At 44.1% G+C, this 15,867-nt stretch overlaps 1 protein-coding gene and 1 long non-coding RNA gene across 2 annotated transcripts; both read right to left on the bottom strand.

Annotated features, from left to right (window-relative positions):
• Positions 1-1,613: 1,613 nt before the first annotated feature.
• On the bottom strand, positions 1,614-9,163 carry LOC131552264 (uncharacterized). The gene is made up of 6 exons (XR_009273934.1): positions 9,103-9,163; positions 2,674-2,711; positions 2,538-2,589; positions 2,103-2,197; positions 1,949-2,004; positions 1,614-1,753 (listed from the first exon to the last, which is right to left on the bottom strand). It is a non-coding gene; the product is annotated as an uncharacterized LOC131552264 (long non-coding RNA).
• Positions 9,164-9,172: 9 nt separating this feature from the next.
• LOC131552572 (uncharacterized) lies at positions 9,173-10,032 on the bottom strand. The gene is made up of 2 exons (XM_058796431.1): positions 9,367-10,032; positions 9,173-9,193 (listed from the first exon to the last, which is right to left on the bottom strand). The coding sequence occupies exons 1-2, from the start codon at positions 10,030-10,032 to the stop codon at positions 9,179-9,181; spliced, it is 681 nt and encodes a 226-aa protein (XP_058652414.1). The 3' UTR covers positions 9,173-9,178.
• Between the last annotated feature and the right edge of the window lie 5,835 nt (positions 10,033-15,867).

The raw sequence follows: 15,867 nt of genomic DNA, 5'->3' as shown, positions 1-15,867 counted from the left end.
GTTGAATGTGAATCGGTGATGGATTCGCTTCGTGAGCCTCACAGCGCGAACTGAGAGAAAACCCCGCGTGAGTGTGAGAAATCAACATTAACAGTTAACGTTAGCCTGGGACATCCCTGCTTGACCAAAGCAGCAAAGCCAAAATCACAAGAGTATGGTAAAACACTGCTACAAGGAGTTTACTTTTCAATTTCAAATTAATTTTGTTTTAAATGTTGTTTTAACATTTTTCATTGACACAGAAGTAATATGGTATTCCCATAGTTTGTTAGGCTTGGTATGCATGACATGAAACAGGAGGTGGGGTAATGAAATTCAGTCAAATATAAAAGGATTAGTGTTCCACTTCTACAGATCTTTCTGCTGAGTTCTGTGGGTGCAGATTTTGGAACAAGTTATATTCAATCACACACTAATTGCTGACTTAAAGAGGTTAGGGACAGGGGCGGACTTAGTGAGTTGGCCCAGATGAAAAATAAATATATTTAAATTGTGCTTTTTCAGACACACTTAATATATTTATATTATACTAGTGCATATTAAATGTATTATTTTGAAACAACTTTAAGTATATTAAGTGTATTTCAAGATATATTTAAGTTCAATTTTAATCTATTTGTAATATATTTAATATATTGAAATTGTGTTAAATTGGAACCACTTTAAGTATATTTAGTGCAATTTAAGTGTATTTCTTAAAATACATTTAAAATGTACTTTTAATACTTCATGAACTACAGGTAGAATATATTTGAAGCATAGTTTTAATTTGCTTCAAGTACATTTCAATTGTATTTCAGCTCATTAGAAATGCATTAGCATTACACTACTAGTATATTATATTAATTAGTATTATATTTTTCAGTATATACACAGACGTACACTTTGATATCTAGAAAACTTTAATGTATTACATATTATGTACATTACAGATATTCATACAGTATTCATAAGTACATTATTCAAATTCATACATTCATAAGTACATTAAATAAAGTACAGCAGCAGCATATATACTTTGGTGAAAAACAAAAAACATACTATTAAATGTATTAAAAATGTACTTCAAATGTTTATAGTATATTTGTATTACTACACAAGTACATTTTAAAACATTATACAAAAAAACATTATAATAAATTTAAAAAAAAGACAAATGCTATGGAAAAGATATCTTATCCATTTGTAGAACATTTCAGTTATATCTGTATTACTGAAAAGTTAAGAATTTTACATCAATGAATAAATAAAAATTTCAATGCAATTTTCTGAAGAAAAAAAACAACAAAAATTTACAGAACAACTAAGTGCAGAAGTGAATAGATGTGTGTGCAGACTGAAGATGATAAAGTTCAAGCAACAGAATAGGGAGGGATGGAGGGGGTTTTGGAGGTGGACGAGGAGATGGTGTAGGAATGGTGAGAGGCAAAGGTGCGGGATGATGGCAGGATGTGGTGAAGGGATGGTGATGGGAGGATGACGATGATGCCCTGGCAGCTTAGATGGAGTTTGACATATGGCACAGACCCAGAGAATCCCAGTGCTGACAACACACGGCGGAGTCGAGGGAGGGAGGAGCCAAGATGTAGATGGTGTGGCTGCCGACATCTGGGGGCCGACTGATGGAGACAGAGCTGGTGGATCCGAAGGCGCAGACGGAGGGCAGATGGAGCTGAGCATCGTCGCAGGTTCCGGAGACCTGGGCACAGCCTAGTTGTCCTGGGATACAATATTTTGCACAAGTGCCTTGCAGCTTTAGAAAAAAACAAAACAGAAACAAAATTAGATAATGGATTTTTACATGAATGACTGAAAGGAAGCACAAATTAGCCACCTGGAATGGACACACTGCTAACATTTTTCTTCCAAGATTGATCGAATCATCCTCCATTAGGCCTGATTCAAAAATCTCTATAACAGAGGTGATACGATATTAAAATATACTTACTATTCCTTTGCTTGTCTGTGCACTCAGATTTCAGTTTGTAGTCTATAGCAGCTGATCTGAAAAACAACAAATGTTAATATTTCTCACACGCACAAAAAAAGGCAAATGATGATTGGTGATTTGTTTTCTATTTAAGAATGACAGAACAATGTACCTGGTCAGAAATATAGTCAAAAACCTTCCCAGCCTCAGCAGTTTCAGATATGCTCTTACAAGCAGCCCTTCTTACAATTTAATCTTTGTTCTTATCTATAATGAGAAATATATATTAGAAAATAAAGTCGATAAGGTTGTCAAGCTTGAACAAATATAAACACCAATCTACCAACACTACCACAGTTGGGTGATCAGCTCAAGACAAAGTAACTGTATGTTCACAATCATGTTTTTTCAAAGATCATTAACCTCATTACAATGAAGCCAAATTGTTCAGGAAATCAGAAATAAATACACCATGTTGCAAATAAAAACTGTTAATGTTGTAAATGTTATAATGAATAATTTTATTTAGTTAATTTTTTTCTGCCAATGCATTTGTCAAAAACACGACTGGTACAGACAAATAACGTTAATTAAATACAAATCTTACCTGAAGTCACAGTGAGGTTCCAACAGCCAGACGCCATACACGCTTGCAGAAGCTGGTAAAAATAAGAACATACCGCTATGTTTTCTAATTAATTTCATAGTTCCCCCAAAACAATTTGAATTATGTCATCACTCACCCTTAAGATGCTCCAAACCATCTAAGACTTTCGTTCATCTATGAAAGAAAAGTGGAAATATTTTAATGAAATCTGAGAGATTTATGTTCCTCCAATGAAAAGATTCATCAAAGATGTTTACGTTTCAAAAAGTTAATTGCAAAAAAACATCGCCAAAGTAATCCATATGAATTGCATGATTTCCTCCAAGCGCCCTAAAGAGCGCATTCAAGGGACATTTGCACGCACATCATATCTGATTTACTAAGCTCTCTGCTGCTAGCTCATTATCATACGAACCAATCAGAGCCGTTCAATGGCTCTGGAACCAATCAGGTTTAGTCTGTGTTGTTTGAATTTAAACACAAATAAAAGTTTTTTGTTTGTTTGTTTGTTTGTTTTTTCAGATATGATGTTGAAATCCTTGTAGAAATTTCAGAAATATATATTAGAAAATAAAGGCATCAAGCTTGAACAAATTTATAAACACCTAGCTTATAACAATTAATGTATCATACTGAACAACAGCCTAATCAACCAAAGTAGCATAACCCATATTAAACAACATATTTTAAATATTGCAATGGTTAATAATATTTGACAAAGGTTTGTACATTGTAAATGTTAAAAATGTTTTTCAAAATATTGTACTTTTCCAAATATTACAATTATAAATATTTAAAATATAACCATGTGTAGGCCTACTGCAATATAAAGTACATTAAAAACAACATGATCTCACAGAATTCCGTGTAATGACCACAGACTTAATTAACCCCCGAATCTGTGGTGGTATCACGGAATCGCCGAAAATTCCGTGATGGGCTCACAGAAGTGATACCAATGTAAGTCAGCGACAGGCATCAGCCGTGCTCCACGCACGGATTCACTGGTTCAACACTTTAAATAGGAAACCCTTAGCATCAATATGCCGACGCGATAAAGGGAAATTTATCGTCATCATTATTGTTCAGAACTGGGTAGGTTTAGAGTAGGGGTGGGGTCAGGTACTCCAGTGAAAGTATACATTTATATACAAAATATAACTGCATCGGAGTCACTCTTTTTACGTGGTCCGATGCAGCGCTGGTGTTGAACCAGTGAATCCGTGCTTGGACCACGGCTGATGCCTTCTGTGACCCCATCACGGAATTTTCGGCGATTCCGTGATGCCACCACAGATTCGGGGTTAATTAAGTCCATGGTCATTACACGGAATTCTGTGAGATCAGGTTGCTTGTTCAGATGCATGGCATCATAGATTCTCTCAAATATCAACAGATTAAAAAAATCTAAAGCTGACTGCCTCTGTTAGAAATCTTATAATGGGTTGTGGTTGGATCTTCCATCAAGACAGTAATCCAAAACAAACATCAAAATCAACACAAAAATGGGTCACTGAGCACAAAATGAAGCTTTTGCCATGGCTGTCCCAGTCCTCTGAACTTAACCCTATAGAAAATGATTGAGGTGACCCAAAGAGGAGAAGCACCAACATGGAGCTGTGAATCTGAAGGATCTGGAGAGATTCTGCATGATGGAATGGTCTCTGATCTCTTATCAGGTGTTCTCCAAACTCTTCAGGCATTACAAGAGAAAACTCAGGGCTGCTATCTTGGGAAAAGGACATTGCAATAATTGGGTGCCAATAATTGTGGCCAATATGAACTAGAGAAAGCATTTTTTTCACAATGAGATCCCCCACTTTCAATTGTTTTACTTCAATGATAGGTTAGAATTTTTGGAATGAAAGATCAAAAGGATAAACAATGCAGATTTATTTTCACAGCCACCTTTGCTCATATTTACCAAGGGTGACAATATTTGTGGAGGGCACTGTGTATATATATAATGTGTCGTGAAAAGTTTTTTGCCCCCTTCCTGTTTTTTTTGCATATTTGTCACACTTAAAAGATTCAGATCATCAAACAAATTTTAATATTACACAAAGATAATGCAAGTAAATACAAAATGCAGTTTTTAAATGATGATTTCATTTAAGGAAAAAAAGCTGTCCAAACCCACCTGGCCCTACATGAAAAATTAATTGCCGACGAATCGTGCCTGGAATTTGGCCTGGATAACTCTCACGTTATTCTGAGACCCCGGCCCTGAAGTTTTTCTTTGGGAGCTGTGAATGAAACTGAAGTACTAGACGGTGCAGAACCTACATTTGTTATTGTATTTCTAATGTTATCTATTTTATCAGTGAAGAAATTCATAAGTCATTACTATTAAACTGTGAGGGAATATTTAGATCGGGTGGCGTCTGTTTATTTGTTAATCTAGCCACTGTGCTAAATAAAAACCTTGGATCGTTTTGGTTATTATCTATGAGTTTGTGGATATGCTCTGCCCTGGCAGCTTTTAGAGCCTGTCTGTAGCTGGACATACAGTTTTTCCACGCAATTCTAAAAACTTCCAAGTTAGTTTTTCTCCATTTGCGCTCAAGATTACGAGTTTCTTTCTTGAGAGAATGGGTATAACTGTTGTACCATGGCGCAGCACGTTTTCTCTAACCTTTTCATATTGAGGGGCAACAGCTTCTAATGTATTAGAGAAGATAGTGCCCATGTTGCTAGTCATTTCGTCAAGTTCACGTGTATTTATGGGTACACAGAGCAGTTGAGATAAATCAGGCAGGTTATTTGTGAATCTGTCTTTGGTGGCTGGAACAATAGTTCTGCCCAGACGATAACGCGGAGCCATATAGTTAATATCGGTAATATGCAGCATGCACGATACAAGGAAATGATCAGTAGCATCATCACTTTGAGGTACGATATCTATATCAGTAAGATCAATTCCATGCGATATAATTAAATCTAGCGTATGATTGAAACGATGAGTGGGCCCGGTGACGTTTTGCTTGACTCCAAAAGAGTTTATTAGTTCAGTAAACGCAAGTCCTAACGCATCATTTGTATTATCAACGTGAATGTTAAAATCTCCGACAATTAGCGCTTTATCAACATTAACCAATAGATCTGAGAGGAAATCTGCAAATTCTTTTAGGAATTCTGTATATGGCCCTGGCGGTCTATACACAGTAGCCAGAGCAAGAGATAGGAGAGATTTCTTTTGCATATCTGACAGTGTAACATTAAGTAGAAGTATTTCAAATGAGTTAAACCTGTATCCTGTTTTCTGAGTAACATTGAGAATATCACTATATATTGTAGCGACACCACCGCCACGACCAGTCTGACGGGGTTCATGTTTATAACAGTAGCTTGGTGGAGTAGACTCATTTAGACCAAAATATTCATTTGGTTTAAGCCAGGTTTCAGTCAAACAAAGTACATCAAAACTATTATCTGTGATCATTTCATTTACAATAACTGCTTTGGGTGCCAGTGATCTAATGTTTAGGAGCCCAAGCTTTAGAAATTGTTTTTGTTCATTTATTTTGCATTTTCAGGTTTAATCACGATCAGATTTTTCTAGATCCTACATTAAATTTATATGTTGACCTCACTATTCGGGGAACAGATACAGTCTGTATAGATTGGACAACGCAAGTACTTCTGTCATTTAGGAGGGTAGAGCAAAAGCCATTATAGCAGTTATTTGAGAATTGGCTTACTAGTCAGATGGAGCGTGGCGTCCTGGAGATGTTGTCCGACAGGAGTTCCGCTCCGACTCTGCTGGGGTGCAGGCCATCAGCACGGAAAAGCCTAGGACGCTCCCAGAAAAGATTCCAATTATTAACAAAGAGCAGTTTCTGTTCTTTACACCATGACAATAACCATTCGTTTAAAGCAAAAAGTCTACTGAACCTTTCGTGTCCTCGTCGATACGTGGGAAGTGGTCCTGACACGATGATCGTCATCGCGGGCGATGTGCTGCGCATCGCCTCGATCAGGCTCCTGAAGTCCCTCTTCAGTGTCTCCGCCTGCCGCAGCTTGGTGTCGTTAACCCCGCTGCAGCACGACAGCGCCGACGCCTCGTCGCCCTTCAGGATCACGGGTATCTGCGCAGAAACATCGAGAACACGAGCACCAGGGAAACAGTGAGTGTGCACTTTACCTTCAGCTAACGTAGCACGGACGTGCCGGACGATGGAGTCTCCGACGATCACAGCGTCGCGTTCCGTCTCGCGGAGGGGAGCGAAGCGGTTCCGGTGGAGATCTCAAGACCGGAGGCGGCGGAGGGGAGAGGTCATCACCCAGGGCCTGGCTCGCGTCTTCCGCTGCTGGTGCACCCAAGGTCCGTGGTGTCCCGGCGCGGAGTGAAGGACACCTGGGAAGATCGCGTCCTGGGTGCACAGGGCCTGTGCAGAGAAACACACGGAGTAGAGGTGGTGGGAGTGTTAGAAGCGCGCAGTATACTTACCCCGGACTTGTGAGCATCAGCCCGGGATGTTTCCAGCGCGGCTCTCCGCTCTCTCAGCTGGGCCTGCTTCTCCACCAGGTCGCGGATCTGCTTCTCCACGGCCTCCAGCTCCAGCTGCACCGAATGTAGCTTGAACGTGTCCTCACCTGCACTCAGAGGTAGACACAATTCCGCCATTTAGGCAAATAACAGTGAAACAATGGTAATGTGTGTAATAGAGTATTAGCAACGTAAGCGAGATTAGCAGCAACCACGCTGGCGATGCTAACTGGCTATAAGCTAATAGCAGACTCGGGAAATCAAAATAAAACTACGGATAACAAGGCGCTCTGATTGCTTTTGTTGTAGAATGCTATAGGGGATATAATCACACGTTATAGAAATGAAAATGATAGTGTATAAAACTGATCTTAAGATAGAAAATAGATGATAAGGAATTAACTCGACGGAGCTCAAGCTCAAAACACGCAGTAGCAACAGTCTCAGCAAAGCGCATGCGCAGAGTAAAGACAAGAGTTCACCTAAAACCTTTGCGTCCCATCCAGCGATCACACATGGAGCTTCCAGAGATCTGGACGAGGGTGCCTTAGGGTGCCCCAAAGCAGGTCCATCCTCAGAGGAATCTGTCAGGGAGGGACTGTTGCGAGGAGCATCAGTTCTGGGAACTAGGTATGGTTGGGACAGTATGGCGCAACTAAAAAGACTTACTCCTCCTCTTCCCTGACCTTGCACAATGTCTATGCGAGAAGGCTCACTGGAGGAAACGCATATTTGTGAAGGCCCTGAGGCCAGCTGTGTGCCAGTGCATCCATGTTGAGGGTCCCCTCAGTCAGGGAATAAAACAACTGGCAATGGGACGTGTTCTGGGACGCGAACAGGTCTACCTGTGCCTCCCCAAAGTGTCTCCAGATCAGCTGGACAGTCTCGGGTGGAGTCGCCACTCCCCAGAAGTGCGTGCTGTCGTGAGAGCTCGTCTGCTGCAAGATTGACCTCACCCGGGATGTGAACAGCACGGCGACCTCAGATGCTTCTGACTCCAAAGGAGGAGATGGTGAGCGAGTTGCGACATGTGATGGGAGTGTAGACAACCCTGATGGTTTATGTACACAACGGCCACAGTGCTGTCTGTCCGGACCAGTACTTGCTTGTCGTGTAGCAGCAGTTGAAGCGGCACAGAGCAGGCCATACTGCTAGCAACTAGAGGCAGTTGATGTACCAGATGCTGCATGCCCGTTGCACATGGCACCCCAGTTAATGGCAGAGGCATGTGTTTAGACAACAACATGCCTGGACACTTGCACCAGGGGAAGTCCTGCCCATAGAAAAGCAAGGTCCGAACGAGGGCTGAAGATTTGGCGGCAAGACGGAGTGACTGCAACCGGGTGCGTGCCGCGCTGCCATGTCCATCTCGGGACTCAGCTGTGAAGCGGTCTCATATGAAACAACCCAAGCGGGGTGACTGCAGCTGCGGATACGGATGCCATATGTCCCAGGAGCTTCTGAAACAGTTTCAGTGGAATCACTCTCCTGCTCTTGAATAAATTGAAGAAGTTCAGCATCCACTGAGCACACTCGGATGAACGACTGCTGTGAGGTTGACCGAGATTTCTTTTGCATATCTGACAGTGTAACATTAAGTAGAAGTATTTCAAATGAGTTAAACCTGTATCCTGTTTTCTGAGTAACATTGAGAATATCACTATATATTGTAGCGACACCACCGCCACGACCAGTCTGACGGGGTTCATGTTTATAACAGTAGCTTGGTGGAGTAGACTCATTTAGACCAAAATATTCATTTGGTTTAAGCCAGGTTTCAGTCAAACAAAGTACATCAAAACTATTATCTGTGATCATTTCATTTACAATAACTGCTTTGGGTGCCAGTGATCTAATGTTTAGGAGCCCAAGCTTTAGAAATTGTTTTTGTTCATTTATTTTGCATTTTCAGGTTTAATCACGATCAGATTTTTCTAGATCCTACATTAAATTTATATGTTGACCTCACTATTCGGGAACAGATACAGTCTGTATAGATTGGACAACGCAAGTACTTCTGTCATTTAGGAGGGTAGAGCAAAAGCCATTATAGCAGTTATTTGAGAATTGGCTTACTAGTCAGATGGAGCGTAGCGTCCTGGAGATGTTGTCCGACAGGAGTTCCGCTCCGACTCTGCTGGGGTGCAGGCCATCAGCACGGAAAAGCCTAGGACGCTCCCAGAAAAGATTCCAATTATTAACAAAGAGCAGTTTCTGTTCTTTACACCATGACAATAACCATTCGTTTAAAGCAAAAGTCTACTGAACCTTCGTGTCCTCGCCGATACGTGGAAGTGGTCCTGACACGATGATCGTCATCGCGGGCGATGTGCTGCGTACCGTCTCGATCAGGCTCCTGAAGTCCCTCTTCAGTGTCTCCGTCTGCCGCAGCTTGGTGTCGTTAACCCCCGCGTGCAGCACGACAGCGCCGACGCTCTCGTCGCCCTTCAGGATCACGGGTATCTGCGCAGAAACATCGAGAACACGAGCACCAGGGAAACAGTGAGTGTGCACTTTACCTTCAGCTAACGTAGCACGGACGTGCCGGACGATGGAGTCTCCGACGATCACAGCGTCGCGTTCCGTCTCGCGGAGGGGAGCGAAGCGGTTCCGGGTGGAGATCTCGAAGACCGGAGGCGGCGGAGGGGGAGAGGTCATCACCCAGGGCCTGGCTCGCGTCTTCCGCTGCTGGTGCACCCAAGGTCCGTGGTGTCCCGGCGCCGGAGTGAAGGACACCTGGGAAGATCGCGTCCTGGGTGCACAGGGCCTGTGCAGAGAAACACACGGAGTAGAGGTGGTGGGAGTGTTAGAAGCGCGCAGTATACTTACCCCGGACTTGTGAGCATCAGCCCGGGATGTTTCCAGCGCGGCTCTCCGCTCTCTCAGCTGGGCCTGCTTCTCCACCAGGTCGCGGATCTGCTTCTCCACGGCCTCCAGCTCCAGCTGCACCGAATGTAGCTTGAACGTGTCCTCACCTGCACTCAGAGGTAGACACAATTCCGCCATTTAGGCAAATAACAGTGAAACAATGGTAATGTGTGTAATAGAGTATTAGCAACGTAAGCGAGATTAGCAGCAACCACGCTGGCGATGCTAACTGGCTATAAGCTAATAGCAGACTCGGGAAATCAAAATAAAACTACGGATAACAAGGCGCTCTGATTGCTTTTGTTGTAGAATGCTATAGGGGATATAATCACACGTTATAGAAATGAAAATGATAGTGTATAAAACTGATCTTAAGATAGAAAATAGATGATAAGGAATTAACTCGACGGAGCTCAAGCTCAAAACACGCAGTAGCAACAGTCTCAGCAAAGCGCATGCGCAGAGTAAAGACAAGAGTTCACCTAAAACCTTGCGTCCCATCCAGCGATCACACATGGAGCTTCCAGAGATCTGGACGAGGGTGCCTTAGGGTGCCCCAAAGCAGGTCCATCCTCAGAGGAATCTGTCAGGGAGGGACTGTTGCGAGGAGCATCAGTTCTGGGAACTAGGTATGGTTGGGACAGTATGGCGCAACTAAAAAGACTTACTCCTCCTCTTCCCTGACCTTGCACAATGTCTATGCGAGAAGGCTCACTGGAGGAAACGCATATTTGTGAAGGCCCTGAGGCCAGCTGTGTGCCAGTGCATCCATGTTGAGGGTCCCCTCAGTCAGGGAATAAAACAACTGGCAATGGGACGTGTTCTGGGACGCGAACAGGTCTACCTGTGCCTCCCCAAAGTGTCTCCAGATCAGCTGGACAGTCTCGGGGTGGAGTCGCCACTCCCCCAGAAGTGCGTGCTGTCGTGAGAGCTCGTCTGCTGCAAGATTGACCTCACCCGGGATGTGAACAGCACGAAGCGACCTCAGATGCTTCTGACTCCAAAGGAGGAGATGGTGAGCGAGTTGCGACATGTGATGGGAGTGTAGACAACCCTGATGGTTTATGTACACAACGGCCACAGTGCTGTCTGTCCGGACCAGTACTTGCTTGTCGTGTAGCAGCAGTTGAAGCGGCACAGAGCAGGCCATACTGCTAGCAACTAGAGGCAGTTGATGTACCAGATGCTGCATGCCCGTTGCACATGGCACCCCAGCCAATGGCAGAGGCATGTGTTTAGACAACAACATGCCTGGACACTTGCACCAGGGGAAGTCCTGCCCATAGAAAAGCAAGGTCCGAACGAGGGCTGAAGATTTGGCGGCAAGACGGAGTGACTGCAACCGGGTGCGTGCCGCGCTGCCATGTCCATCTCGGGACTCAGCTGTGAAGCGGTCTCATATGAAACAACCCAAGCGGGGTGACTGCAGCTGCGGATACGGATGCCATATGTCCCAGGAGCTTCTGAAACAGTTTCAGTGGAATCACTCTCCTGCTCTTGAATAAATTGAAGAAGTTCAGCATCCACTGAGCACACTCGGATGAACGACTGCTGTGAGGTTGACCAAATCCAACTCCATCCCGAGAAAAGAGATCCACTGCACAGGGGAGAGTTAGCTCTATTCCCAGTTGACCCGAAGCCCCAGATGGCTGAGGTGACTGAGCACCAGGTCCCTGTGTTCGTACAACTGATATTGTGACTGCATAAGAATGAGCCAGTCATTGAGGTAGTTGAGGATGTGAATGCCTACTTCCCTCAAGGAAAGGGGGGTTGTCTCCATGACTTTCGTGAAGACACAAGGTGGCAGTTACAGCCCAAAGGGGAGGCCCTTGTACTGATATGCTTGTCCCTCAAACGCAAAGTGGAGAAACGGCCTGTGCCGAGGGAGAATCAAGACATGAAAGTACGTATCCTTCAGGTCGATCACTGCAAACCAATCATGAGGGCGAATGCATTGAAATATGCACTTCTGCGTTAGCATCTTGAATGGGAGCTTGTGAAGGGCCCGGTTCAGGACTCACAGGTCCAAGATTGATCATAACCCACCGCCTTTTTTGGGTATGAAGTATGGCCTATAAAACCCTGACTTCATGTCGGCTGGAGGGACCGGCTCTATCATGTCCTTCGCCAGTAGGACTGCGATCTCTGTAAGAAGGAGCATATTTGTCCAGCACGGAGGTGAGCCTGATGCCCCTGAACTTCGGGGACACCGGGTAAACTGAATCATGTAGCCGAGTCTGATGGTTTGAGTGAGCCAGCGAGACGTCTGGGGAGCTCTAGCCACGCCCACAGGAACTGTGTAAGGGGGACCGAAAGAACCACAGGTGTACCCACAGTGGGACAGCGAGGTGGAGCACAGGGACCAGACCTCTTTTTGAGGCCTGGTTGGAAAGAGTAGTCTTCATCAGGGGCAGAATTGAAGGAATATTACCTGTCTGTCACGTTAACCCTCTGGGGTCAACAAACGCGTATATGCGTTTTGAGGCAGATTTTCCTGATAAGGCCGAAATGAGCTTGAATTACTCTGCCATTTTTGATCGTACAGATAAGAGCAATACACCATTCGAATCTGTAAGGGGTCTACTTTTATTTGTATACACTCATAACAACTAAACTTTGTGCTTTTGAAGAATGAAGAAAACAAACAGGGTGTGCTCTCTGTCTTCTCCGTCTCCGCAAACTGTTTTTAGAAACGCGTCACTAAAATGATCTTTAACTCAGCAAATACTCAACACAGAGACATGGGAGTTATATCTATAGAAAGCTTGAAGTGTCTACTTTGAAATGAAGCAAGTCTTATCGAAAACAAATATTCTGTGATGAAGTAATCCGTATGAAACCAACACAATGTTCAGTCTGTCCCGTCTGACTCATTATCTCTAATGTGATCCCGCGGCTCGCGCTGTTCACATGTAAATAGCCGCGTGGGACGTGCGCACGTGCAAACGCCCAACACAAACAAAGAGTGTGGAGATTCATCGCGGCTACTGTTCATTTCTGGAAGACGCGCCGAGTAAAAGCAGGATTTCCCTCCAAAGAAGAACACGATTTCATCCAGCAGAGGCGATCAATCTGATGAGAAAGTAATGTTTCTTTTTTGCATTAGTTAATGTTTTATTGTGACATAAACGTGAACAGCTTTACTAACAGTTAGTTGGGTTTTCACCCAAACGACAACATGATGAATGCTACGTGTCTAAGAATGTTTATGTCACAGGCCGGGGTGGACACTTAAATGACCGGCCGTCACCTCTAACTTACACACCACCGTGAGGAGCTGCGCCACAGGACACAACAGGCGGGACAACAAAAGGCAAGTATAAAAATCTCTTTATTCGCTTTAAAACATTTCTTTAAAATGATTGCTGTCGTGACTTCGATGTTCTCTTCAACAGGATCCGAAGGGAGGAAGAAGTGAATATGCTTCACAACTTTAGCAGACTCTTCATTGGGCTCTGACAGAGAGAAGGGTACGTGTACTTCACAGCTTTAGCAGGCTCTTTACTGAACTCAGACGGAGAGGAGGGTGCGTATACTTCACAGCTTTAGCAGGCTCTTCACTGGACACAGACGGAGAGGAGGGTGCGTATACTTCACAGCTTTAATCTGCAGTCCACTGAAGTAGATGAAGTCTAAACTCAGGATCACTGCATAGGCAAGGGCTTTGGAGGGAAGGACAACAACCCATACTTGAAAAGATGAATAGTCAGAATAGTTAGGAGATTTATCCGTCATTATGGAACTTCTACTTCGCCATAAGCTAAATAAAGAGGACCATGTGTCCAAGGTTGAAGGTTGTCTTGAGTGTTGAGTTCTGTCCAAAAGCTCTCATGGATGAGGGTGTAATTTGCACCTGTATCAATAACGGCTTTTCCTCTCTAGGTACCAATACTAATGGCTACCTCCAATTGTTGTGGTATGGCAGTTGGCTGATTTGGGGTATTGGAACCAGTGGTGGTGCTTTCTTCCAGGATCAAAGGTGACCCAGCTGTAGCTGTTGCAGACACAATGTTGCTGGAAGGTGTAGTTGGCTGGCAAAAGTGAACCACCAAACTTCAAAAGTTGGAAAGAATGCTTGATATTAGTAGGATGATGCTGTTTAGTTGCCTGGTTGGAAGAATCAGAAATAAAGTGAACTTTTGCAGAGAGCTTGGCAATTTAACCGCCTGGGGTCAGCAAAGACGCCTGTGGGAGCACTTGCATTTTTTCCAGGTGACAGCAAAAAGAACTTAAACTGGTCGGTCATTTTTGATTGGACACATAAATGTAATACAACCCGAATTCTGGAAATGTTGGGACGTTTTTAAAATTTGAATAAAATGAAAACTAAAAGAATTTCAAATCACATGAGCCAATATTTTATTCACAATAGAACATAGATAACATAAATGTTAATCTCATTTCAAGTTTGATGTCTGCTACAGGTCTCAAAATAGTTGGGACGTTCTGTTCTGTTCTGTTCCCAAGATGGCGGCGCGAGTACATCGCGAGGCTCTGGGTCTCTCCAGATTTTGCAATTTTGCGGTATTTTTCTTACTCATCTCGGCCTGTTCGTGCAGAACAGTTGTGCCTTTACATCATACACCCGTTGTGAGCTTTTGGATATCGGTTTGCGAATTTCCGACATTTTTATGGACAATCTTCGACTCCTTCCTGAGATCGCTAGGACACCCGAGGCTATGCACCCTACCCGGCCGGGCGGAAGTGCTCGCAGGCGGCGTCGAGATCGTAAACAAAGGCGGGGGAAGCGCGGAGGACTAAGAGCTAAGCTAAGGCTAACACCACAACGGCTCTCTTTACCCAGCATTTTCCTTGCCAATGTACGGTCGCTAGTGAACAAAATGGAGGAGATTCGACTCAGCATCACACACAGCAAGAAACTTTTGAACTGTAACGTCCTAATCTTCACGGAAACCTGGTTAAACAGCGGAATACCGGACACCGCTATTGAGCTAGCGGACGCCACACACTCGGGCGGATAGAACATTAGATGGCTCGGTAAGACCAGAGGTGGTGGATTGTGCATTTACATTAACAAAGCTTGGTGCACAAACTCTGCTATTGTTGGGAGTCATTGTTCAGCTAACCTTGAGTTTCTCATGGTTAAATGTAGACCGTTTATCTACCGCGGAGTTCACTTCCACCATTATAACTGCAGCCTATATTCCCCGGATGCTGATGCCAAGCTTGCTATGAAAGAACTTCACGCAGCCATCAGTAAACAACAGACTGATCACCCGAGCGGCTTTTATTGTTGCAGGTGACTTTAATCACTCAAACTTAAAGTCAGTGCTACCCAAGTTTCACCAGCATGTTTCCTGTCACACCAGAGGAAACAAAACCTTAGACCATGTTTACACAAACATGGCTGGAGCTTACGTTGCGACACCCCTCCCCACCTGGGACAGTCAGATCACCTTTCTTTGTTCCTCACCCCAAATATGCACCCCTCATCAACCGTGTGAAGCCATCAGTGAAGACCATCAAGGTGTGGCCTGCGGGGCAGATTCCACACTCCAGGAAAGGTTTCTACACACAGACTGGAGTATGTTTGCTTCTCAAGCCACCAGTGGCGCTCACACAGACATTGACTCTTACACCTCCTCTGTATTGGATCATATCAATATCACCATTGACAGTGTTACAACCCAGAAACAGATCACCACATATCCAAATCAGAAGCCTTGGATGAACAAGGAAGTGCGACTCCTGTTGAAGTCACGCAACACTGCCTTCAGATCAGGAGATGCACAAGCCTACAGCACATCCAGAGCAAACCTGAAGAGGGGCATCAAAAAGGCCAAGCACTGCTACAAGCTAAAGATAGAGGGACACTTTTCCAACTCTGACCCTCGACGCATGTGGCAGGGCATTCAGGCCATCAGTGACTACAAACCCACCCACTCCACCCCCGCAGCCACTGATGTCAACTTCCTGAACGAGCTAAATTACTTTTATGCTCGCTTTGAAAGA

The sequence above is a fragment of the Onychostoma macrolepis genome, chromosome 13 (assembly GCF_012432095.1).
Source record: "Onychostoma macrolepis isolate SWU-2019 chromosome 13, ASM1243209v1, whole genome shotgun sequence".
Taxonomy (NCBI): domain Eukaryota; kingdom Metazoa; phylum Chordata; class Actinopteri; order Cypriniformes; family Cyprinidae; genus Onychostoma; species Onychostoma macrolepis.
This window is presented reverse-complemented; position numbering and strand designations above follow the sequence as displayed.